This window comes from Delphinapterus leucas, chromosome 3 (assembly GCF_059928025.1).
Source record: "Delphinapterus leucas isolate spDelLeu-1000000601 "Yukka" chromosome 3, BTC_Dleu_Yukka2, whole genome shotgun sequence".
Classification (NCBI taxonomy): domain Eukaryota; kingdom Metazoa; phylum Chordata; class Mammalia; order Artiodactyla; family Monodontidae; genus Delphinapterus; species Delphinapterus leucas.
Window position 1 is genome coordinate 85,115,237 of NC_143131.1, and position 26,464 is coordinate 85,141,700.

At 38.3% G+C, this 26,464-nt stretch overlaps 1 protein-coding gene across 1 annotated transcript in view; it reads left to right on the forward strand.

Annotated features, from left to right (window-relative positions):
- The window catches only part of MACIR (macrophage immunometabolism regulator), a 57,348-nt gene extending 35,283 nt beyond the window's left edge, over positions 1–22,065 (forward strand). The window contains exon 5 of the mRNA XM_089908407.1: positions 204–22,065. Within this exon, the coding sequence (XP_089764533.1) occupies positions 204–226 (23 nt within the window). The 3' untranslated portion in view covers positions 227–22,065. The remainder of the gene's footprint in view (positions 1–203) is intronic.
- Positions 22,066–26,464: the final 4,399 nt, after the last annotated feature.

The following is a 26,464-nucleotide window of genomic DNA, read 5'->3' on the forward strand; positions in this document are numbered from 1 at the left end:
AGCAAAGGAAATCATGCTGAATCACAACTGTAGTTTAACCCATGTTTTCTGGTGAAGAACTTAGCAGTGAAATTTCAAATCATGGTTCTTAAACTGGCAAACAACATTTTACAGTTAGCATTTCTCCTAATTCAACCAATTTTTTACTGTAAAGTAGCTTCTCCAGGCTCATGGACCCTCTCATCTTTTTTTGACTTTGGCAGCCCGGAGGCTTCATAGATATTAGCTGCATCTGTGCCTGGACGAGGAATAAGCATTTTGGTACCAAGTAGCCAGTTTCAGGCCCTGTTTGGGAACATAGCTGGAAACTCTGTGTCCTGAGTGGAAGTCCAAGATGCTCCTACTGCACAATCAGCCTGGTAAGAAGAGTGGGTAGGGAATCTAGCTGGCTTTCTCTCTCCTGCTCTTATTCTTCAGTGCAAAACAGAATGAATGCCCTGCTCTGCAAGCTCCAGAACTTATCCTTAATAAATTCTCTTTTAAGGGAATTCCCTGTCAGCCCAGTGGTTAGGACTCTGCACTTTCATTGTTGAGGGTGCAGGTTCAATCCCTGATCAAGGAACTAAGATCCCACAAGCTGCGCGGCCAAAAATAAATAAATAAAAACAAATTTTAAAAAATTGTCTTTTAAGATTAAAGGATGTTGTTTTGGGAAACAATACTCACAGCTCTAAGGTTTTGGGCAACTGCATCAGTAGAAACGTACCTGCTGTAACCACTCCCAGAAATCTCTCCTGCAGGTGTCTTTCTAGGACTTAAAAGTACTGTTTGCTGAAGGAGAGGGGAAGAGAAGCAGGTGGAAATGTCTGGGAGTGGTTATTTTTTTTAACCTAAAGAATTTTTAATAGTTAACAGCTTATTTCTCAGTTCCCCTCTCTTTGCTTTAAGGAGCCAGCTGTAAACAAAGAAAATACTAAACAGTTAAAATGCTTGGCCCTTCACATAATGTCCTGTAATTGTGATCATCTTGATTTTGTGGTTTTAAAGATACCCACCCTGGCTCTACCACTTATTTGCAGGATGTGGTTGATCATGAACCTTAATTTCATTTTTTTAAATAAAATTGGAAGAATAATTTTTACTTTATAGTTCTTGTGAGAATTAGATATAATACATGTAATATAAAATGCCTGTCACATAGTAGTTGCTGAGTAAAGGGCAGCCATCGGCAGTAATAAAAAGTCTTTGAAACCCTGATTTGCCATATCTTCATTCACCCCACAACTGCTTTAAAAAGGTTCTATATAGTGATATAAAAGCACTACATTTAAATTCAAGGTTTTGGGATAAAATATTGCAAAATCTCAAACGTGTGTGTGAGTGTAAGTTATGGGTGAATATATGTTGCCCCTCACATGTAATTAATAAAGTAAATTTGTGTTTTCTGAACTGTGAACATCCCAAGCAGTGCAAACATGATCCACCTGGGTGAGGGAAGAAAATATTAGACTGCTTTTAAAATATTTTTAATTTTATCCTTAAAACCTTTTTATTTGTTGTATACCTCATGTATGTAGTTTGCCAGTATAATAGTAAATGCATGAAATAGATGAATAAGTATACATTATATTGGAAATATCAACTCAGTTTTTTTTAACTTTTTTTTTTAACTCATGACCATGAGTTTGAAAATCGCTGAATAGCCACATCCATTATATCCTGAAAATTCTTCTTGTTGAGGTCAAAATATTTTCTTAGAATTTTATCTTATTAAATGTTTGAACATAGCCTTGAGATTTAGGAAGATTAAAAAATAAGGACCATTTAAAAATATTTGTGGACAGTTTTATTTTGATTCTTATTCTACATTTTTTTGCTAGTAATTTTCTATCCAGTGCAGTAAGTTCCTCAATTTCTTGGATTTGCTTTCTAGTTCCTAATTTGAGGTCTTGATACAATTTGGGAAAGAAAAGATAGTAGAAGAGAACCCACCTGTCTTGATAGGTTTCTGAAGTTTGTGAACCTTTTCTTGTGCACATGTTATATTTTTGGTTAGGGACTTCTGAACCATGTGGTGAAATATTCGCTGAACATCCTACTTTCAGAATCCATTATTAGTGCCTCGAGTGAGATCGTGTTCTTGGTGATGGCTGTTTAGTCATGTCTTTTAAGAGCATGATACTGCTTTGCCCTGCAGAACTTTCGACTTCTCATCCCACAGTTCTTTCAGGCAGCCATCTCTGATAAATTGAAGAGCTTTTTTGAAAGAAGATTGGCAGAATTCCTAATCTCATTCTTTGGCGTGTGACACCCTTACAGAATATGTCTCCCCAGTGGTCGATTTCTCTTCTGCTGACAGCTAAATTATTCATATGATTAGTGTCCTATCCTATCCTGAAAAAAAAAAAAAGGTAGAGTCAGAGACTGTGTTCTGATACACTGTTGTCAGGAATTTTGGCAACAATGACAGAAAGTGTCTGGAAGGTGACTTCTTCCTCCCACTCGTCTCCCTCTCCAACTCCTTGCCCTCTTTCCCCTGTTGCTGCTGCAACTTCTAAGAGCCAGAGTTGACCCCCACCCTCTCTACGCCCAGGCTGCTCCAGCTCAAGGCACGGAGTTAGGTGTGGTCCATAGCGCTTCCTCCAGGTAACCTACACTATTCTCTCCATCTTTACCACCGTCCTGCTGTCATCAAACTATACAGTGTAACGTACGACAGAAACAACTACAGTCGTCACCCCCTCAGCCACGGTTTCCCTTCCCACATTTTCAGTTACCCGAGGTCAACTGAGGTCCGAAAATACTATTTTTATTATTTTTATTGGAGTAAAATTGCTTTACGATGTTGTGTTAGTTTCTGCTGTACAATGAAGTGAATCAGCTATACGTATACATATATCCCCATATCCCCTCCCTCTTGCGTCTCCCTCCCACCCTCCCTATCCCACCCATCTAGGTCGTCACAGAGCACTGAGCTGAGCTCCCTGTGCTATACAGCAGGTTCCCACTAGCTATCTGTTTTACACATGGTAGTGTATTTATCTCAAACCTAGTCTCCCAAGTTCATCCCACCCTCCCCTCCCCACCGTGTCCTCATGTCCATTCTTTATGTCTACGCCTCTGTTCCTGCTTTACAAATAGGTTCATCTGTACCATTTTTCTAGATTCCACATATATGCGTTAATATATGATATTTGTTTTTCTCTTTCTGGCTTACTTCACTCTGTATGACAGACTCTAGGTCCATCCACATCTCTACCAATGACCCAATGTCGTTCCTTTTTATGGCCAAGTAATATTCCATTGTTTATATGTGCTACATCTTCTTTATCCATTCATCTGTCGATGGACATTTAGGTTGCTTCCATGTCCTGGCTATTGTAAATAGTGCTGCAATGAACATTGGGGTACATGTGTCCTTTTGAATTATGGTTTTCTTAGGGTATATGCCCAGTAGTGGGATTGCTGGGTCATATGGTAGTTCTATTTTTAGTTTTTTAAGGAACCTCCATACTGTTCTCCATAGTGGCTGTAACAATTTACATTCCCACCAACAGTGCAAGAGGATTCCCTTTTCTCCACACCCTCTCCAGCATTTATTGTTTGTAGACTTTTTGATGATGGCCATGTTTACTGGTGTGAGGTTATATGAGATCCAAAAATATTAAATGGAAAATTCCAGAAATAATTCATATGTTTAAGATTGCACAGCTATTCTGAGTAGCGTGATGAAATCTCATGCTGTCTAGATCTGACGTACCCGTTAGTCGCTCAGCCGCCATCTTGGTTACTGGATCGACTGTGGACGTATCACTGTGTTCAGGTAATTTATTTTACTTCATAATGGTCCCAAAGTGGAAAAGTAGCAGTGCTGGCAATTCAGATATACCAAAGAGAGGCCATAAAGTGCTTCCTTTAAGTGAAAAGGTGAAAGTTCTCAATAAAGAAAAAAAATCATATGCTCAGGTTGCTAAGGTCTATGGCAAGAATGAATCTTCTATCCGTGAAATTGTAAGAAGGAGAAAGAAACTTGCTGGATTTGCTGTCACACCTCACACTGCAAAAGTTATGGTCACAGTTGCGTGATAAGTGCTTAGTTAAGATGGAAAGGCATTAAATTTGTACAATAAGATATTTTGAGAGGGAGACCCCATTCACATAACTTTTGTTACGCATATTGTTATAATTGTTCTGTTTTATTATTAGTTGTTATTGGTAATCTCTTTTTATGCCTAGTTTGTAAATTAAACTTTATCATAGGTATGTATGTGTAGGAAAAAATATAGTACATATAGGGTCCAGTACTATCGAAGTTTTTAGGCATCCACTGGTGATCTTGAAACGTATGCTGCGGATAAGCGGGACTACTGTATTTGCTACAGTTAACTTTGCTACAGTTAGCTACAGCCCAGTTAACTTCCTGTAAAGCATACATGTTACTTTTACTTAATAAGAAAGGAGATCCATTTTCATTGTTTCTTTACTGTCCTTATAATGAAGAAAATATTTGCGTGTACCATAACCTGCATATTTACATCTCTCCATTAGACTTGTTTGGCTGTCATCCCAATGCCTGTTCCTGTTTCTAGTGTGTATTTCTGTTTTTAGGGTTGTTTTAGTTTGCCTACGGTAAGCTGAGAACCCAGAGGGGAAATTTTCAGTTATTTCTGCTGGAGTTTTCCTGAGTTACTAACAATGCCCTTATTTGTCATCTAGCCACTGTGCAAACTGACTTTGACGAGGACTGTTGAGACTTCAGCTTGTCTTAATTTTTCGTATAGAAGTATATTAGCCATCTTTGGATCTTTTTTCCAAAAATCTCTTATGGCTGGTGCAGCTTACTTTTTCATACTTTCTGACGTAAAAGCAAATTTGTCTTTTTTACGCACAACTGTAGAATTGTTCATTCTGTGGCAAAGACTCAAAATGATATCAATTTTTACCTTTGAGGCTTGGTGATATATCTGAAAAATGGACAAACTGGCAAAAAATTTAAAAATAAAATTTTATTTGGTTGCAAATGGAAAAGGCAGAATAGCCTGTTTAGCTTAAATCTGCATTCACTATTCCCCTGTAGCTGCTAGTTTTAATAAAAAACAGCTGAAGCAATGGAAAATTGGGGTGGAGGAGGGCTCTGTTGAGTGTGTGATTGGACCTTTTAGAAATTACAGAGATTCTCAAAACATTTTGTACCTAAAGGCTTTTAGTATTCCATTCATACAAATTTAGACACACAATCAGAGTTTATAACAACCCTCTGTGCAGTTGGTTCTTCCATCAAAACTTTGTGCTAACACGCCTCTTTATGTGGGCTGTTTAATGAATAACTTCCCATTCACAGTCTGCATTCAGTGTACCTGGGAAGTCTTGTTGCCCCTTCTCAATATTTGCCCCACACTTGCCATGCCTCATACTCATTCTATCAGTGCTTTGTTTTGAAGTCAGTCACTGTTACAGGGTTAGTATATTTATTTCCTCTGACCATTTCTAGATTGAGTGTTTAGGTTTATGTAAGTTATATATTGAGAATCTACTGTGTGCACACAATGCCTTGACTTTGAACCAAATTAGGTAGTAGGTGGCTCTTAAGGATAACAGTTAATGTTCAGAATATGAATTTTCTTTTAGTTAAATATTCCATTCTCTTTTCTTTGTGTACATATAACCAACGGCATCATGGAGTTGGGTTGTCATGATAGTTTTATCATCGGTTTGACAACTTGATAATAGTCATATACTATTATTGATGTACTAGTCAAGAAACTTTGAAATTATTTTTCTAAAAAGAGATAAAGAATCTTTGCAAGTAAATAATTTACTCAATGTTTGAAGAAGTATGTGAATATAAGGCCTCAGGATGTTCAAGTCGGTCTGTATGTGAGGGTTTCCGAATAATTGCTCTAGATTTGTTCAAACGCTTATGACATTGATAGTGTCAGAAATGAAAGGATTAATGCAAACAGTATGGAAACTGAGAAAAAAATCTAAGTTGGTTCAGTTACACTCACCTCCCCCCCGTTTTTTAATTATCACCTAGTTTATATTTAAAAATAACTTTTCAATTGCAGACTTCCAAGTTTATCCCAATGTTCTCAGTGCCCTGGGCTATATGTGGATGCACAGTGTATGTTAACAGTACTTTGTAACTATCCTGGGAGTTTTAAAATGTCTTGTTATTTCTGTGAAGTCACAAAAAACGTGACTGCTGAAATATGCAAGAATTAGAGCAAGGTGATAGAATCTGGAACGCCTTATAAAAGCCTGACCTTACACTTCAATTTATTTAACTCTCACACAAGCTTTTCTTCTCTAAAGTTTGATTGAGCTGTAGTTGGTTTTTGTTGATTAGGATAATTATGCTGGAATGACTTTAAAATCTCTTTGCATGCACTGTTTACCTTGGGCACTTCTTGTAATCGGTTAGAGAGGGATCAGAGTGTCCTACCCAGAATTCCCAGGGTAGGGCGGTCCGAGGAAACCTCCCGGGAAAGAGCAAGGTGTATTTGGGGAAGCAGTTATCTTTGTTCTGCATGCAGTTCATCTATACAGTGCTGTTAAGGTTGGTCATCTCATTGAAAGCTGTACAACTGTAAGGAGCCAGGTCAATCTGAAACCAAACAGCAGAATATGCAATGGAAAGAACGTGGGCCTTGAAATCAGACAGAACTTGGATTTGTATTCTGGGCTTGAACCCTGGCTCTCACACTTGAAGCTCTATGACCTTGAGCTATCTTTGGGACTCAGTTTTTAAAAATTTATTGTGCAGGATGTAAGCCAGGTAATCACTTAGCACAGTGTATGGTGCAATAGTTACTCATTTTTTTTCCAACTTATGATAAAAAAAAACAGACATCTATTCGGCTTTGGAATGTAATTAAGGATGTTTGCATCATTCATTTTTATTGACTTTTATTGATTTTCTTTTTCTTTATAATTAAAGTAATGCCATGGCATGTCACAGACCATGAAAACTCAGTTTAAGAACAGTTTGGGGTGGCTTCCCTGGTGGCGCAGTGGTTAAGAACCCGCCTGCCAATGCAGGGGACCCGGGTTCCAGCCCTTGTCCGGGAATATATCTCACATGCCTCTGAGCAGCTAAGCCCATACACCACAACTACTGAGCTTGCGCTGTAGAGCCCACGAGCCACCACTACTGAAGCCTGCGCACCTAGAGCCCATGCTTTGCAACAAGAGAAGCCACCGCAATGAGAAGTCCTCGCACCGCAACAAAGAGTAGCCCCCAATCGCCACAACTAGAGAAAGCCCGCGCGCAGCAACGAAGACCCAACACAGCCAAAAATAAATAAATAAAATAAATTTAAAAAGAACAGTTTGGTGCATTTTCTTCTGTTATGAAGAAGTTATCCTATCAAGATGTCTTTTATATTTGATATTGTGCAATAGAAGTGATATGGCTGATGTCAAATCTGAATCAAATTCCCAGGAAGAGTGTCAAGCAGTTGTGTGTTTGCTCGTAGCTGATTGCTGAAATGATTTTTTATCATTTGTATGCTTCATTTTAATGGTGAAGGCAATTCGTAAAAATAATCAAACCTGTTTATTAAGATGAAACAGTCTCTAGCCCACTAATTTAAATTTCTTTAAGAACAAACAAAAAAACCCTGCCCTTCCATGACTAAACCACAAAGCATCTTTTATACAGATTGCAAAATTAATGGAATTACATAATTTATAGATAAACTTTTTTTTTTTTTGCGGTACGCAGGCCTGTCACTGTTGTGGCCTCTCCTGTCGTGGAGCACAGGCCCCGGAGACGCAGGCTCAGCGGCCATGGCTCATGGGCCCAGCCGCTCCGCGGCATGTGGGATCTTCCCGGACCGGGAAACGAACCCGTGTCCCCTGCATCAGCAGGCGGACTCTCAACCACTGCGCCACCAGGGAAGCCCTAGATAAACTTTTAAAAGGCATTTCTAAATTGCTTCCAAGCTTAGACTTATGGGTTAGTTATGATGGGTTACACTTCTTAAATATTTTCTTAATGTTTTCTGATATGTAGTGATAATTAAATGCATGTTCTCTTGGAATCAGTTATCATAGTGTGGCTAAACAGATTAAATTGAAAATTTATTTAGAGGCTAAGTGTTGAGGTAGAAATAAATGTAGGCTTATCTTGGTTTCAAACAACATTACTTTTAAGTAAGGTATAATAAAGCTTTAGTCCTGAGTCCTTTTTTTGGTTATTAAATCGGCTTCATTTTTAGTATAATTCTAAGGTAAGACTTTTTAACCTTTTCTCTCTTAGTCCTAAATCATTAAGTGAATGTTGTATAGGATCCTAAGAGATTGCAGTGTTTTGTAATTATATAAATCTATGAATTCACTTTTGGAAATATGAAAACAATTGCAAATTTAAAACTGGAGATCATGGTAACTAGCTTTCCTAAGTTACTTCTTATTGACTCTTGTTGGGGTTGGGGATGTGTTTTCTGTGTGATTCCCTGAACAAGTTTTACTTAGAAACTTGATGTCACAGCAGATTTTTGAGTTTGCGCCCTGAAATTGCTTATTTTGAGAGTAGCAATTTTCTCCAGGGAATGTTTACTTGGGACTTTTTTCTTTTTTCCCTTGGTGGTACAAGGCAGGAACTTTCTAGACCAAAACAGAATTATTCTAATAAATATAACGTCATTTACAAACTTTAAAAAAATGTCCTGTTAGGTCTAGTTTGTCACAAGGAAAATAATTTTTCCTTTAACATACAAATGAGAGAGCAAAGTTAAATGTAGTAGATAATCTTAATGCAGTGAACATGCTGAGGGCCTATAAGTATGGCTGTTTTCCAATTTGAGTTCCCTAAATGGGGGCAGTAGGTGTAGAAGCCTGTGGTCAGCTGGAATGAATGAGAAAAAAACAGCAGTGACCTTTGCATCAGGGGAAAGACATCATTCTGCTTCTGGCTTTTCACAGCTTACGTTTGTGTTTTTAACGTATGACTGAACTTGAAAGTTCATCTCTAATCTTGATCCACAGGGAAATGGCAGAAATCCTAACCAGCCAAATGATGCAAATTTAAATTTCCTGTGGAGGAAAGGTCAGTAACATTGTGTTAGCTGGGGACAGTCTCAGCACAGCAAGCAATCCTTCTGATTAAAATTCCTGTTGAGAGCTAGTGATTTGTCTGATTGAAAAACTAAATAGGTCCTTAATCACTTAGATAAGATGACATCACCGGGGCATCATAAACTGTTGAGCAGATGAATAACCCCTCTCAAATATCAACTTCATTTTAAAACTGAAAAACAAAAACATGAGGCTGCATTTAACAGCAACTATTTATAGTTCTGTGATGTAAGGCCTCCAGTTTCTTTTAATTCCCATTGTTCTCTAAAAATAAAGACCCATTTAACCGAGGAGGAATGACAAGTGATCTTGTGATGGATTTGAGTTATTGTTCAATGTGTAAGACTAGGGAGAGTACCGCGATAGCGTGTCAGCACTGCTGGAAACCTCTGGTGTGCTGTGGCGCCCGCTGCCTTGCCCGCTATAGATACCTGTTTGTACACTGGTACTGTCGGGAAAATGACACTCTTGTGGTTGGTTTCTGCTTTTCCAATGGGAACATAGCCCTTTTTTAAGATGGGCACACAACCTGCATATCTAGTTGGTAACAAGTGACCGATCTAATGAATTAGGTCAGTATGGAGAAGATTCAGTTCCCCTCCCCCATCCTTAAAGTTCCTGTTTTAAATTTTTTTAATTAATTATTTAAATAAAGTTATTTATTTATTTTTTATTTTTGGCTGCGTTGGGTCTTTGTTGCTGCACACAGACTTCCTCTAGTTGCGGTGAGTCAGCAGGGGGCTACTCTTCATTGTGGTGCATGGGCTTCTCATTGCAATGACTTCTCGTTGCGGAGAGGCACGTGGACATCAGTAGTTGTGGCACACGGGCTCAGTATTTGTGGCTCATGGGCTCTAGAGTGCAGACTCAGGAGTTGTGGTGCATGGGCTTAGTTGCGCCGTGGCATGTGGGATCTTAGTTCCCCAACCAGGGATCGAACCCACGCCCCCTGCATTGGCAGGTGGATTCTTAACCACTGCACCACCAGGGAAGTCCCAAAGTTCCTGTTTTTTAAGTATAGGAGTTTTGTATCTGAATTACCTACATCTAACTAGCACCTTCCTATGAAGTCTCAAGGTAGCCATTATCCTGAATTTAAAATAACCTTGGATGCGCCATTTTACCTAGAGGCCAACAAAAGATGTTACATCCTTGTTAATGTTTCCAATATAGGTTTTTTGACAGTCCCTACTTATAGTTTACTTCTTTCTTTTCTTTTCTCTTTTCTTTTTTATTGGAGTATAGTTGATTTATAATATTGTGTTAGTTTCAGGTATGTAGCATAGTTATTCATTGTTTTTTGCAGAATATATTCCATTATAGGTTATTACAAGATATTGGGTATAATTCCCTGTGCTATCCAGTAAATCCTTGTTACTTATCTATTTATGTATCTATATACAAAACAAAAACAGACTCACGGACATAGAAAACAAACTTATATGGTTACCAAAGGGGAGAGGGAATAGGGGAGGGACAAATCAGGAGTATGGGAATAAGAGATACGCACTACTTTATTTCTTTAAATAAAGAATTTCTCAATTTTTGTGTGTACTGTGGTGTCTGTTGTTTTTCCTTCTTATAAAACAGAAGAAAGTAAAAAAAAAAGTTAAGAAAAGACACACATGCAGATTAGATGCATTTCCAGACTCAGTTTGAAATCACATAAGGTGGTCATGTCTTCCCTTGCTCCGAGGTATACAAGGAGCTCCTGAGGACAGCTAGAGACTGTGTCTGCTTTCAGAAAGGCCCTGGGAGTCCTTGTTTGAGGCTTCTCATCTTGTCAGTGCTGAAGGGCTGAAGGCTGAAGGAGAATGCAGGGATTTCCTCACAATTGGAATACCCTGACATTTTGTCTTTAATCTCTTTTTCGATGTGAACTCTGTCAGATGATCTGAGAAGACACTCAATTACAGTCTGAATTGCTATCCAGTGTCTAAAACTGCTCAAGAAAAGGGCTTTCTTTTTAGGAATAAGATAGTATATGTGTGTTCTGAGCTTTTAGCTTTTCATATGAAATTATAATAAATTGTGCATGAAGCTGAAACACTGAGGATGATGCAGTCTTATTAAGTTGAATTTAGTGGGTGATTAATTCTGATGACTCTGAAATATCGCTCATTCTAAAGTAGGCACACTGGTGCCAGGAAAGTCCTTGATGTGTTTGGCATGGAACTGTGACATTTAGCTATTAGAAACTGGAGTGAAATATCTTGAGTAGAGCTGAAGTGGTGAGGGCTACGTACTTGAATGGTCTCACTTCTAATGCATTTGGGTAGTTCTCCATGTGCCTAATAATAAATTGACAATTTTGTAGATTTCCTAAATGGTAAATATACAATCTTTATTCAAATGGATTTAGAAGGCTTACTGGTCAGATAATTAAGTTTGGGATATATTTTTAAATATCTAAATTGCACATTTCAGTTATTAGAGTACAACCATATATTGTGTGTGAAAATGAACTTAAAATCAGAAAGATAACTGAAATGTACGACAAAGGGAGAAACCATTAATGCTTAGTAGGTTTTAAAAAACAGAATAATTTCAAATATTTATTTATTTTGAAGTGGACACATATTGTAGAAAGCAATGAACAAATGAAGACAAATTCACAGACTGAAAGCTTGATAAAAGTTTCTCTGGACAAATAAAATGATAATAAAAATGGAAAAAGAAAACCCCTTTAAACATGTTTGCCAAGCCCAATGGGCAGTTTCGCAGTACTAAGTACTGATAAGGCTGGTGAACCCTGAGAAGGTGCATAGGGCTTTTTCTCATCATTCATATAAAATTAGCTACAGATGATTTTGTCTTGAGTGATAATCACAGCCTCAGTTTTAACCCCAAGTTCCATAATATCCACTTTCAAAGGCCTTGATATTGTGAAATTATTTCAATTTAGTACTAGATGTTTTTTCATTAGTGAGTCTTCACATTTGAGAGAGAGAGAGATGAAAAAAATCAAAACTGCTTTATCTGCTTGGTGGTCATAAGCACTTTGCATCATGATTTGCTTTGCTGACACTAGGGAGGGTTGTGTGTGGGTTACAGACCATGGCACACAGTCTCTCCCTCATATGCTACTCAGACTACATAGGGGTCACACAAGGACAGCAGGGATGTGCAAGAGTGGATTATTTTCAAGAAGGCTCCAGATGGCATTTTACTTATTTATTTAGAGTTGATTTGGAGATACATCCAGTTTTGATATATCAGACATAGATATAAATAAGCAAAACATAATGATCTGGACCTGTCTTTAGTAATTTGTAAGTTATCCTATTTTTCTATCATGCTTTATAATTTTCTACAATTTATTCTGGAAGAGTCTAGAAAAATCACATCTCTTATACATAACATAAAAAATACCCAACATTATTAATCGAATATGTTATTAGGCTGAATTTACCACACACATAGGGGAACTAAAAATTTAAATGTTTAATAGTAAGCTTAAAAATATTTACCAAGGTCAGTATTTTTTTTTTTTTTTTTTTGCTGTACGCCGGCCTCTCACTGTTGTGGCCTCTCCCATTGTGAGGCACAGGCTCCGGACGCGCAGGGTCAGCGGCCATGGCTCACGGGCCCAGCCGCTCTGCGGCATGTGGGATCTTCCCGGACCGGGGCACGAACCCGTGTCCCCTGCATCGGCAGGCAGACTCTCAACCACTGCGCCACCAGGGAAGCCCCGAGGCCAGTATTTTAAAAGCACTGACTCTTAGTCTCCCAAGGCAATAGAAATAAAAGCAAAAGTAAACAACTGGGACCTAATCAAACTTACAAGCTTTTGCACAGCAAAGGAAACCATAAACAAAACGAAAAGACAACCTATGGACTGGGAGAAAATATTTGCAAATTATGCTACAGACAAGGGATTAATTTCCAAAATATACAGCTCATACAACTCAATAACAATAACAAAAAAAAAAACAGTTAAAAATGGGTAGAAGACCTAAATAGACATTTCTCCAAAGAAGACATACAGATGGCCAAGAGGCCCATGAAAAGATGCTCAACATCACTAATTATTAGAGAAACGCAAGTCAAAACTACCATGAGGTATCACCTAATACCGGTCAGAATGACCATTATCAAAAACTCTACAAACAGGGCTTCCCTGGTGGCGCAGTGGTTGAGAGTCCGCCTGCCGATGCAGTGGACACGGGTTCGTGCCCCAGTCTGGGAAGATCCCACATGCCACGGAGTGGCTGGGCCCATGAGCCATGGCCGCTGAGCCTGCGCATCCGGAGCCTGTGCTCCGCAACGGGAGAGGCCACAACAGTGAGAGGCCCGTGTACCGCCAAAAAAATAATAATAAAATAAAAATCTACAAACAATTAATGCTGGAGAGGGTGTGGAGAGAAGGGAACCTTCTTAAACTGTTGGTGGGAATGTAAATTGTTACAGCCACTATGGAGAACAGTATGGAGGTTCCTTAAAAAACTAAAAATAGAACTACCATATGCCCCAGCAATCCCACTACTGGGCATATACCTTGAGAAAACCATAATTCAAAAATAGTCATGTACCACAATGTTCACTGCAGCTCTATTTACAATAGCCAGGACATGGAAGCAACCTAAGTGTCCATCGACAGATGAATGGATAAAGAAGATGTGGCACATACATACAATGGAATATTACTCAGCCATAAAAAGAAGTGAAATTGAGTTATTTGTAGTGAGGTGGATGGACCTAGAGTCTGTCATACAGAGTGAAGTAAGTCAGAAAGAGAAAAACAAATACCGTATGCTAACACATATATATGGAATCTAAAAAAACAAACACAAAAATGGTCATGAAGAATCTACGGGCAGGACAGGAATAAAGATGCAGACGTAGAGAATGGACTTGAGGAAACGAGGAGGAGGAAGGGTAAGCTGGGACGAAGTGAGAGAGTGGCATGGACATATATACACTACCAAATGTAAAATACATAGTGGGAAGCAGCTGCATAGCACAGGGAGATCAGCTTGGTGCTTTGTGACCACCTAGAGGGGTGGGATAGGGAGGCTGGGAGGGAGATGCAAGAGGGAGGAGATATGGGGATATATGTATAGGTATAGCTGATTCACTTTGTTTTACAGCAGAAACTAACCCACCATCATAAAGCAATCATACTCCAATAAAGATGTTAAAAATAAATAATAAAGTTTCCCTCAACAACAACAAAAAATGTCTACAAATAACAAGTGCTGGAGAGGGCGTGAAGAAAAAGGAACCCTTCCACACTGTTGTTGGGAATGTAAATTGTGCAGCCACTATGGAAAAAAGTATGGACATTCCTTAAAAAACTAAAAATAGAGTTACCGTATTATCCAGCAATCCCACTCCTGGGCATATATCTGGAGAAAACACTAATTTGAAAGCATACATGCACACCGATGATCATAGCAACATTATTTACGATAGCCAGTATATGGAAGCAACCTAAATGTCCACTGACAGATGAATGGATAAAGAAGATGTGGTGTATATATATATAAATATATATACAATGGAATACTACTCAGCTGTAAAAAAGAATTAATTAATGCTATTTGCAGTAACGTGGATGGACCTAGAGATTATCATACCAAGTGAAGTAAGTCGGAAAGAGAAAGACAAATACCATATGATAATACTTATATGTGGAATCTAAAATATGATACAAATGAACATATTTACAAAACAGAAACAGCCTCACAGACATGGAAAAGAGACTTATGGCTACCAAAGGGGAAAGGGGGTTGGAGAGGGATAAATTAGGAGTTTGGGATTAGCAGATCCAAACTATTAAATACTATATATAAAATAAACAACAAGGTCCTACTGTATAGCACAGGGAACTATATTCAATATCCTCTAGTAAACCATAATGGAAAAGAATATGAAAAAGAATATGTATATATATCTGAATCACTTCACTGTACACCAGAAACTAACACAATATTGTAAATCAACTATAGTTCAATTAAAAAATAAAAAAATAAAAAAAAATAAAAGCACTGACCCTTTATATCAGGGATACCCTCCCTTTTAGATATCAGGGATATCTAAAACTGCAAAACCGCTTCCAACTGTCCCAGTACACTTTCTTTGCTTTATTTTTTTCTCTCAGTTTTTTTGTATATCTAACATATTACATATCTAACTTATTCTGTTTATTTTCTATTTCTACCAGAATGTAAACTCCATGAAGGTAGGGATTCGTCTGTTTTGCTCAGTGCTATATCTCCATTGCCTAGAACAGAGCCTGGTGCACCACATAAACATTTGTTGAATAAATTAATTAATTAATTTTAAAAGATACAATATTCATTCATCAGACATTTATTAAGCAGACACTGTGTGATTCTGCCTCATATAAGTAAGTACCTATCTTGGTTTGTGAGTGTATCCATTTACTTAACACTTTATTAAATGTGCAATTCCAAGCACCCTCTTGGAATCAGGTACCTGGCCAAATTAGACCATGCTTTCTGTCACTTGACAATTTTGAGAGGCTGTTAAGGTGTTGGGGGCACATGCCTGAGCTTAAAAGCTGGATCCACCACTTAACTAACTGTGTCATTTTGAGCATGTTGTTTAGCCTTTTTGTACCTCAGAGTGTGCATCTGAAAAGTTGGGCTGTGGTGAGGATGAAATGAGATAATACAAGTAAAGTGCCTAGAATAGTGCCTGGCACATAGTATGTGCTCGTTGGTGTTTGTGTTGGTGTGTGATCTACCTAGATCAAAACAATTTCTATACCTAGCTTGTTTTTTGCATTTGTATGTATTCAGAAATAATGTCTAATATTTTTCTCACACTGGAAGCAAGTGGCAGATTGAATAGAAAATATATTCAATGCACTAGCACATTTTTTCAGATGTTCGACGTTTGGTTTTTAAAACTAAGTATTGTGTCATTCACACTCTCCAATATTTTTGCCTCATTGGGGTAGGAAAAATGATGATGATTAAACATTATCTAATTATCTTAGCCCAGTGTTGCTTTCACTCTCTGAGTGAGCCAGGGATTATGTACACTATGTTTCAGAAACATAAAGCATAGAAGGATGACTGAAAACTAAAGGATAGAAGTTTGTGAATTCAAGAAAAATTCAGGGGCACAGTTTTCAAGTGCATCATCCCCTGGGGATAGGTAGTCTGGCATGGTGCTACTGGGGGATAGAAAGTAGGACAAGAAACCAGAGGCTCTGAGGACTCCAAGTTGTGATGGAATCTCCATTGTACTCTGGCTTTCTGGTAATGGGATCTTGAACCAGTCCCCTGACTTTTTAGAGAAGAAGAAAAGTGTGATGAGTGAGTGCTGTGTAGACAGAGACCTCAGTTTGAATCCCACTGATCTCAGAGAGACAGCAGTGAGTGGTCCTGAAGAGAGACCTTAGTTCCCTGCCCAGGAATTGAACCTGGGTAGCCTGGATAAAAAGCAGGAATCCTAGTCACTAGACCACCAGGGGCTGGAGGCTAGAAGCAAAGTGGCCCTGGCTCTTTCCCCCATTTGAAAGCAAGAATGTTTCAAGGAGGCAAAAACTGTAAAAACAGGTACAAAGATTATTATTAAAGACACAGCACAATGTATGGGAGAGCACACAGAGAAACAGTTTAAGACTGAAGCTAGGCAGAGATACACACCCGGAGAGGAGTGTGGGCGTCCTGAATGAGGAGCGCAGGAAAGAGGTGATTTAAATCACTTACATAGGACAGTCCTTCCGGGTCTTTGTTTACTTTGGCCAATTGTTTGTTTCTTTTTTCCCACATGTGATCTGTTCTAGGATCCTCTCCAACACGCGTGCGCAAATTTTTGCTAAGATGGATCCCACCGCAGAGGCCTGTGGGAGCATGTCCACACTTATTATGGGGTGGCGCCCCCTCCCTTTTTGACCCCCAGGGAGCCTTTCTGCGCATGGGCAGACAGGCAAGTTTTCCTTGACCTCAGGAGTGGTCATCTTATCTCTTTACTTGAGCAGAGCTCAGCTTCTGCCCCTAGCTTTGTCTTGGAGTGTCTGGGTGAGAACACAGCTTCAGTTTTACTCCACCTGACAGACACCAGCTGTCCAGCCCAGGGGCCCATCTATCTCCTACCTCAACACTGCTAATTAATTACTTGAGGATTTGGGGCCAAATTGCTGAGTCTCTCTTGTCTTAATTTTCTCATCTGTATATTGGCCATAAAAGAATCTCTCTCACAGCACTGGTGAGACAAGACATAAATTAAGTCACTTTGTACTGTGCTTGGTACATTGTTGTCGCTATAATGATGGGTAATACCAGCATCTACCTTAAAAGATTTAGGGGCTAAATGAGATATCAGAAGCACCGAGCACATAGTACATGTTTTTAAAATGTTCTTACCTACTTCCTTTTTTGGCTTTCCTCAAAATGGGTGTAATTCTTATCCTTCCCTGGAGAGTAATTCCACCTTCTGCTCCCTTTTCTCCTCTCCAGCAGCTTCTCCTCACACAGCCTCCGTTGAGTGATGCTCACACAGTGCATCTGCCCACGTGTCTTGCTTCATGTTCACGAAATGCGAAATTCAGAGGAGGATGGCAAAATGGGCCATTTAGCGAATGCTAATCTTTTTGAGCTTTTCCACTGAAAATATACCCATCTACATCCCTCTCTTCTTCTCAAAGATGATCATATCTCCTCAGTACTTAAATCACAGAATCCTAATGCTAAATAGAATGGCAGAAAACTGGGCCTGAGGGCCAGTGTAGTCCAGAGATATTTTGCTTCACTGTCCAGGGTTGGCTTATGTGGTGTTTTTAAAATTTTGAATTAGTCAATAATATTTTTAAAAGTCAGACATTTCAAATTAAAACAAAGACATACAGACTCACATGTATTTCTGGCTACCCTGGCAAAGTGGGATGATCTGACAACACTAAGCCCAGATTCTCCTAGGAGACAATGGTCTGGAGTAGAACAGCAGCTGCCCTTTACTTTAAGTGTCCTATGGTTAGACCGAGTCCCCCACCACTGTCTTCCTTTATTCCTTTATTTATCTACATAGCTCCTGCTCACATAATAGTCCAGTTATCTCCATGCACAGATATGGGACCTGAAGCCAATCTAGGCTTAGGGCTACTTACAGATTGAAAACTGAGTTAGTAACTGAATGAAGATGAGAATTCTAGCTTTTGGATTCTTGGATCCCTGTTCTTCTTAATCATCTTAGTTAAATTCATGGAAGATCATTACTCAGCTGAGGACAGGTTTTTAATTTTTTTATGACTACTTTTCAAACATCTTGACCCATTCTCTCCCTTGGTTAGAATATGACCAAGTCTCAGTGAATTCACTTCAGTCCCATTTCCTTCATTCTGTCTTACAGCTCCCAGCCATTACCCCCTGCGCTTGTTTCCAAGTTGTAAGGCACTGGCCTTGCTTGTAGATAATGTTCAGTGAACGTTAGGTGACTCTACTTGATACCATTCATCCAGAGATGGCAAACTCAGATGCTCATCGGAGCCAGGCACTTAACTGTGTGTGACAGACTGGGGTGTCCTGGAGACAATCAACCCTGAAGAAAGAGCACAGCCATTCCTCAGCTCTAGTTGTCAGTTGCCATGAGGGATTCCTGATGCTGTCGTATCTTTTGATGCTTTTATTTTTTAAGGAGAAGCCCCAAATCTTTATATGAGATCTTCTTGCTTTAAATTTGGCTGTTAATTCACATTTCTAAATAAAACTGTTTTGTCTGAAGAGAACAAAACCTCAACAATCTGTGACCCCTGCCGAGGAGAACTCCAAGTGAAAAAATGAACAGCTGACCAATACAACTCCTCCTGCTAGAGGGGCAGAAAGAGCACAAGCTTTGGCTTTAGGCAAACTTGGATTTGAATCTCAGTTCTCCTATTACTCATATGTGATAGTGCCCAAATTACTTCATCTCTGAGTTTCAAAACCCTCATCTGAAGCATGCCTTTAATAATACCTTAGGGTGTTGATGTGAGGACCAAAGTGAGAATGTAGGTACAACGCTTGGCACAGAATAGGTACTGCAAAGATCTCAACTCCATTTTTTTCTCTGTTGCTACCCTCTTGGTTTTTGTAGGATGGTGCATTTGAATTTACATCTATGTACTTGTTTCTTTGTTTCTTTGTTTCTATCTCAGAGTACCGTGAAAGTGGTGAGTTGAAAACTGCTCCTACTATTTTGGCTCCATCATATCCAGGACTGAAAATGATTCTTTAGAAAGAGATAAGCTGTATTAACAGTTACTTGGTACAATTAAAAGACATTTCAAACAAGCTGTTGTTAATGGTGTTAAAACAGGTATCAGCAATTAAATACATTCAAATATGGTATTACAAGCGAACAATTCACTGAGAGAAAATAAATATGCTATGTTCCCAAGTAATATTTCAGTTAAAACAGCACATATCAGAACAACCCAGAAATGCTGACAAATTTAGATGTTCCACTTTATTTTTAGACATAGTTCAATACTCATGGCAAAAAGACTTACAGCTTTTTTTTTTTTCTGGAAAAATTAAGATATTCCCTATTGGATTTTTATGAACTTTGAGAGAATTCTAAATGCCTTTTTGAGTAATGAACGCTTTAAATGGAGGAATGACAAAAGAGGTGCCCACCTCCTGTGTTGCTGTCACCTCTGGCAGCTGTGGGTAAGGCTGGGGGAGGAAGTGAAATGAAGTAACTATAAACAGAATTATGGGATTAAAGCCTCTACCTATCAACTCTTTTATCATCCAATTAGAAATTCTTTGATTGTAACAATCCTTTGGCTAATGACAAAGAAAAGAATGGAGTCAGAGGTCACCAAACCAAACTTACCCCATACTGAGATGGTGCCATTGGTAGTGAATCTTCTCCCTATCCATTTCCCTGTTCTTACTTCCCTCTCTCTCTCTCTTTCTCTCTTATCTGATGATATAGAATGGCTTTCCTTCTCTTTGCCCTTAGATTTGCCCTTAACAAAGGAGGGGTGATTCTAGATACATCTTTTTTTTTTTTTTTTAAATGCATAGCAAGTTTTAAGTTCCCTAGGTATTTCTAAATTTAGGGGAAATGTTCCCATGGAAAAGATAAAATATATTTGATAAAAATCTTTTTATATATTTTCCTATAATTTCTCTCATAGCTTAGAAGTGGTCTAAGAGTTTTGTGATGTACCCGTTGCTAGGGAAACTTGCTTTTTAGTGAGCAGCAATTTTCCAAAGCAGATGCATTTCCTCTCTTACTAATGAGTGTGTAAATGGTACCTCTATTGCTTTTTGCCTCCATATTTTGGAAACAACTTGAACTGTTTGCTTAGGACAGCAGACATCTGCTTTATAAAATTGAAGCAGATAGACTCCTAGAATGTCTTATTTATATGCAACTTGTGCTGCATATTTCCTAAGCATATTTGCTGTTTTGCACTTTCTTGTTAGAAGACATTTTACACCTGTTAATAGCAGAAATAATTGCTTGGATTAAAAAAATGTCCTCTCTAAAAGGTTTAACTATGTTTGGTCACATTGTGTATTTAATTCCCACCAATCTAACGGTAGAGAGGGGAACTTTTCCTGGTTTGGGCTGGGAAGCAGGCTGGAAGTCGTGCTGCATAATAGCAAACCGAATATTGTTATGCAAAGTTGAGTGGGAGCAAGGCTATTTCAGAGGCAATAACATTTCCTTCCAGTTCACTGATCCACTAATTTCTATTCACTTTAAACTGCTCTTGTATTTTTCAGAGAAAAAAAGCTATTTTCTACCATTTGCGCTGTTCTAATCTTTTTGGCTTTGAACAGAATCTGCCTGGATAACAAGGAGGAATGGTCACTCTGCTGCTTTTATGGACAGCTGGTAATGGGTCCAAACACATGCAAATAAGGAGTATAGATATTTCCATAAAAGGTGGAGCCACATGCCCTCTAATTATGCTCTCTGATTTTAGATGGGGGAGAAAGATAGATTTAAGGAATTAAAAAAGGAAAAGGCCAGAAAAAGAGGGCAACAGCTTGAATAATTTAAAGGATTATCTGAGCAAAAGACAATGTACTTGCATTTTTTTTTAGTAGCTCCCTCCCTGAAAGAGTCCTTGAAAAGTTTCTAAATTTGGTGGCTTTTTATAGTACTGCTGAAATGAAAGAGTATTATTCTGCTGATTTGTTTAAGTTTATAAGAATTTCTCTTCTGATATGCTTATACAAGATTATACATGACTTTTTCTTTTTGTTAAATCATTAACTAATTTTTTTCTTGGAAGTTTTGTACCTCTTGACAATCTTCCTTAAAGGGGTTAAAGCTGTATTAACATTGGGCACATTATGTGAATAGCTTTAGATTTCCATTAATTCAACTTGAAGTTTTTTTTTTTTTGAGTAAATAATATACCTCTTAACATAGTTTAAAGCTGAATTGGCTTTCTGGTTGTGGCATGTGTAAGGGAGAATGGAAAGGAATTTGTTATTTTTCTAATATATCTTTACAAGAATTATCAAGAGGATTCTAATGTACACAGAACGAGAGGCAAATTTTCCAAGTTATCTTTTTTTAATAGTCCTTTTTTAATGAAAATGCAAAAACCCAAGGATGCCTTATTTAGATACCATCTGAAATGTGCCCTCCAAAATGTGATTTGAATTCACATCAGAGAAAGCTCTTAACAGGCCAACTTTTGACAGCTAACTTCTTCTTTGTACCAAGTGTATAGCAATTATGGAAGCAGATCAATTTTATGCCGGAATACTGTGTTGTAATTTGGGTCAGTGCCACAGAGTACAAAGAGCACCAACTGAGGGATCATAGGACCCCAGCTATGCCAACAAGCAGCTGCGTGACCTCAGGCAAAGCCCTTCACTCAACAGAGAGGCTGTTTCCTCATCTATTAGATGCAGATAGCAATGCTTTCCTTATTTATCTCAAGGAATTACAGGAGGGTTCTAATAAGATAACAAATTTAGTAGCATCCCCATCTTTTCTATTTAGAATTATTTATTAGAATATTATATATTTAGCCTACTTATATGTTTATCTCCCCCACTACATTGTACATTCTTCTAATGCCTTTTTTTTTTTTTTTTTTTTTGCATTATGCGGGCCTCTCACTGTTGTGGCCTCTCCCGTTGTGGAGCACAGGCTCCGGACGCGCAGGCTCAGTGGCCACGGCTCACAGGCCCAGCCGCTCTGCGGCATGTGGGATCTTCCCGGACCAGGGCACAAACCCGTGTCCCCTGCATCGGCAGGCAGGCTCTCAACCACTGCGCCACCAGGGAAGCCCCCTAATGCCTAATTTTCCTTTATATCTCAGTTACTGTAGGATCACATTACATGTTTATGGAATGAACTATTGCTTTTAAAAAGTAAAGCACCACATAAATACAGGTGTTGGGTGTGATTTTGCATTAGTATTGACAACAAGAGTCAGTTTAAAGATGAAAATCCCTCTGTGAGGTAGTCATTTAACTCCGAGGGCATTGTGTCCTGAATTGATGGGATCCACCTTTTTCTCTGAGTTCAGTGCTATGACCAAGGCCATCATCTACTAAGCCCTGGCTTCCTCAGGAACAAATTCCATAAAACAACTGGTCTCTTTAGTTTATATTTCCTGTCTCATATTGAATGAAGTGCATTCCATGTTGGAATTACATGTTACAAGGAATACAGATAATCCAAATAAAAAATGATTATCAAGCTGTAGACCTTCTAAATAAGGTCCCCAAATACATCCACAAAATCACTGTATTTACAGGACACTTTGCACAAACATGGGCCCCAACAAGTTACTTCGAATTGTAATAGAGGCTTCCTCTGTGGATTTGATGAGGTTATTGCCCCATTTGCCATTCCTGTATTGAGAATATGAATTACCTGCTTCTAGGGAGTTGTGAGAATTTTTTCCCTGAAGTTAGATATCAGAATATAGTTTCTATTCTTTACAGGCTTTTTTTATTTTTATTTTTCCTTTAAAACTAAACTCTAGACTTTATTTGGATTTTACCAGTTTTCTCATTGATGTCGTCTTTCTGTGTCAGGATCCAGTACAGGGAACCACATTGTATTTCATCATCCTCTCTCCCTAGTCTCTCCTGGTCTTGGACTGTTTCTCAATCTTTACTTTTTCCCCCCACAAGACCTTGACAGTCTTGAGGAATACTGGACAGATATCCTATAGAATATCTCAAATCTAGATTTGTCTGGTTTTCTTTTTTTCATGGCTATACTACGGTTACAGGTTTCTGGAAAGAATATCTTAGAGGCAAAATGCCCTTTTTGTTATATCATGTCAGGGGAACACGATATTCACATGCCACTGCTGGGGGTGTTAATCTTCATCACGTGGTCAAGGTCATGATATCTGCCAGGCTCATCCACTGTAAAGGTACTATTTTTCCTTTGCCTGGTCTATTCTTCAGAAAGGAGTCTCGAAGTCCAGGCAACACTCAAGGGGATGAGGTGGGAATTAAATTTCACTTCTTGAAGTGGGTGTGTATCTGCATGTACTACTTGGAATTCTGTAAGGAAGATTTGTCTTTTCTACCTATTTATTTATTTATTTAATAATTTATTTATATCAGTGTGAATTCATGTATATTTATGTTATACAATGGGTTATAATCCAATACTGCTTTATTTTGTTGCTCAAAATGTTCCAACTTTCACAGTTGGGAACTCTTTCAGGTGGCTTTTTGTGTCCTTTTGACATAACCTCAACTTTTGTTGTTGTGTGTGGTTTTTTTTGTTTGTTTGCTTTTTGTTTTTTTAGCGCTTTCTTATTTTCTGGGAACACAAGATGCTCTTTCTCAGATTCAGCTAATAGGCACTTTTAAAATTTTTTATCAAGACAGTTTTTTAAGAGCAGTTTTAGGTTCACAGCAAAAATGAAGGGAAGGTAGATTTCCCATGTATTCCCTGCTCCAACAGATGCATAGCCTCCCTCATTAACATTTCCCCATCAGAGTGGTACATTTGTTACAAATGATGAGCATACATTGGCAATCATAATCACCCAAAGTCCTTAGTTTACATTAGGGTTCATTCTTGGTTGTGTACATTCTACAGGTTTGGACAAATGTATAGGTACATATATCTATCATTATGGATTCAGAGTATTTTCACTGTCTTAAAAATCCTCTGTGCCCTGCCTATTCATTCCTCCCCCCTTAAACTCTGGCAACCACTGATCTTTTTACTGTCTTCCTAGTCTTGGCTTTTCCAGAATGTCAAATAGTTGGATTCATACAGTATGTAATGTAGCCTTTTCAGATTGACTTCTTTCACTTGGTAATATGCATTTAAAGTTTTTTCATGGCTTTTCATGGCTTGATAGCTCATTTCTTTTTAGTGTTGAATAATATTCCATTATACAGATATACCACAGTTTATTTACACATTCTACTACTGAAGAATATCTTTGTTGCTTCCAAGTTTTGGAAATCATGAATAAAGCTGCTATAAACATCTTTTTGCGCATTTTTGTGTGGACATAAGTTTTCAACTCCTTTGGGTTAAATACTAAGGACCAGGATTGCTGGATCATATGGAGTTTTGTAAGAAACTGCCAAACTACCTTTCAAAGTGGCTGCATCATTTTTCATTTCCATCAGGAATGAGAGTTCCTCTTGCTCTACATCCTCACCAGCATTTGGTTTGTCAGTGTCCTGGATTTGGACCATTCTAATAGGTGTGTAGTGGGATCTTATTGTTTTAATTTGCCTTTCCTTGATGACATTTGCTATGGAGCATCTTTTCATATGCTTATTTGCCATCTGTTTACCTTCTTTGTTGAGGTATCTGTTTATGTCTTTGGCCCATTTTTTAATTGGGTTGTTCTTTTTCTTGTTGTTGAGTTTTGAGAGTTCTTATCTATTTTGGATAACAGTCCTTTATCAGATATATGTTTTGCAAATATTTCCTCCCAGTCTGTGGCTTGACTTATTCTCTTGACATTGCTTTTTGCAGAACATAAGTTTTTAATTTTAATAAAGCCCAGCTTATTGATTATTTCCTTCATGAATTGTTCCTTTGGTGTTGTATCTAAAAAGTTATTGCTATACCCAAGTTCATCTAGGTTTTCTCCTACGTTATTTTCTAGGAGTTTTATAGTTTTGAGTTTTACGAAATGTGATTAATTTTGAGTTAATTTTTGTGAAGGGCTGATAGCCACTCTTAAGAGAGCTATATTTTTACTTATGTTAAAAAGTCTTTTATAACCAGTATGAACATGTAATAGCATACAATGACATTCCTGAGTATCACGGATCCTAGCAATCATGGTGTCAGTTTATTATTTTTTAGCTAATTATTTTTTTAGTTGGAATAGGTACTTAATGGTATTATGGGCTGAATTGTGTCCTCCCCCAAGTTCATATGTTGAAATCCTAACTCCCAGTACCTAGAAGTGACTGTGATAGGACTTTTAAAGAAGTAATTAAGGTTAAGTGACAGCATTAGAGTGGGCCCTTTTTTAGTCAGCTTGGGCTGCTTATTTCTGGGAAGTGCAAAATCAAGGTGCCAGTAGATCTGGCTCCTGGTGAGAGCTCTCTTCCTGGCCTGCAGACCGCCATCTTCTCAGTATATCCTCACATGGTCATAAGAGAAAGAAAGAGCTTTGGTCTCTTCTTCTTCTTCTTCTTATAAGGACATGAATCCCATCCTGAGCCAGGCTCTGGCTCTGGGAATCTGACCTATCTCAACCTGAACATCAACCTGAAAAGACTCAGCCTTTTTTTTTTTAACTTGGGGTATAGTTGCTTTACAATGTTGTGTTAGTTTCTGCTGTCAGCTTTTATTGTACAAGCTTCTCTTAAATTTTACTTAAACAAGAGGTTCTACCTAGAAATAATTTGAAAACCATTGTTTGACAACATGATTTTTATGTTAGGCAACATGATACATTTTCATCCTTTATATGGATACTTTCCACATACAACTGATTCCATTCCTAGGAGTGAAATAGTTGGGTTAAAGGGTATATTAGTTATAATGCTGCATAATAAATCACCCCAAAACTTAGAGACATAAAATGAAAATAACCCTTTATTATTAGATCAGGGATTCAGGAGTGGCTAGGTAGGGTCTTCTCTGAGGCTGCAGTCAGATGTTGGCTGGGCTGCAGTCATCTAACAGCTTGACCAAGGATGGAGAATCCACTGCATGGTGGCTCATGCACATGGCTGGTAAACTGGTGCTTGCTGTGGGTGGGAAGGCTTTGTTCTCCTCCAGTGAGCCTCTCGACAGTGCTGCCTGAGTGTCCTCATATGTGGCAGCTGACTTCCACATGACAGAACATTCCAGAAAGCAAGACAGACGTTGCAATGCCTTTCATGACCTCATAAAGAAAATCACATACTGTTAGTTCTGTCATTTTCTATTGGTCACTGTGGTAAGCAGAACAATGGCCCCTCAAAGATGTCCTAAAACAATGGAACTTGTGAATATATTATCTTTTATCACCAAAGGGAATTTGAAAATATTACTAAGTTAGGATTTTGAGACAGGT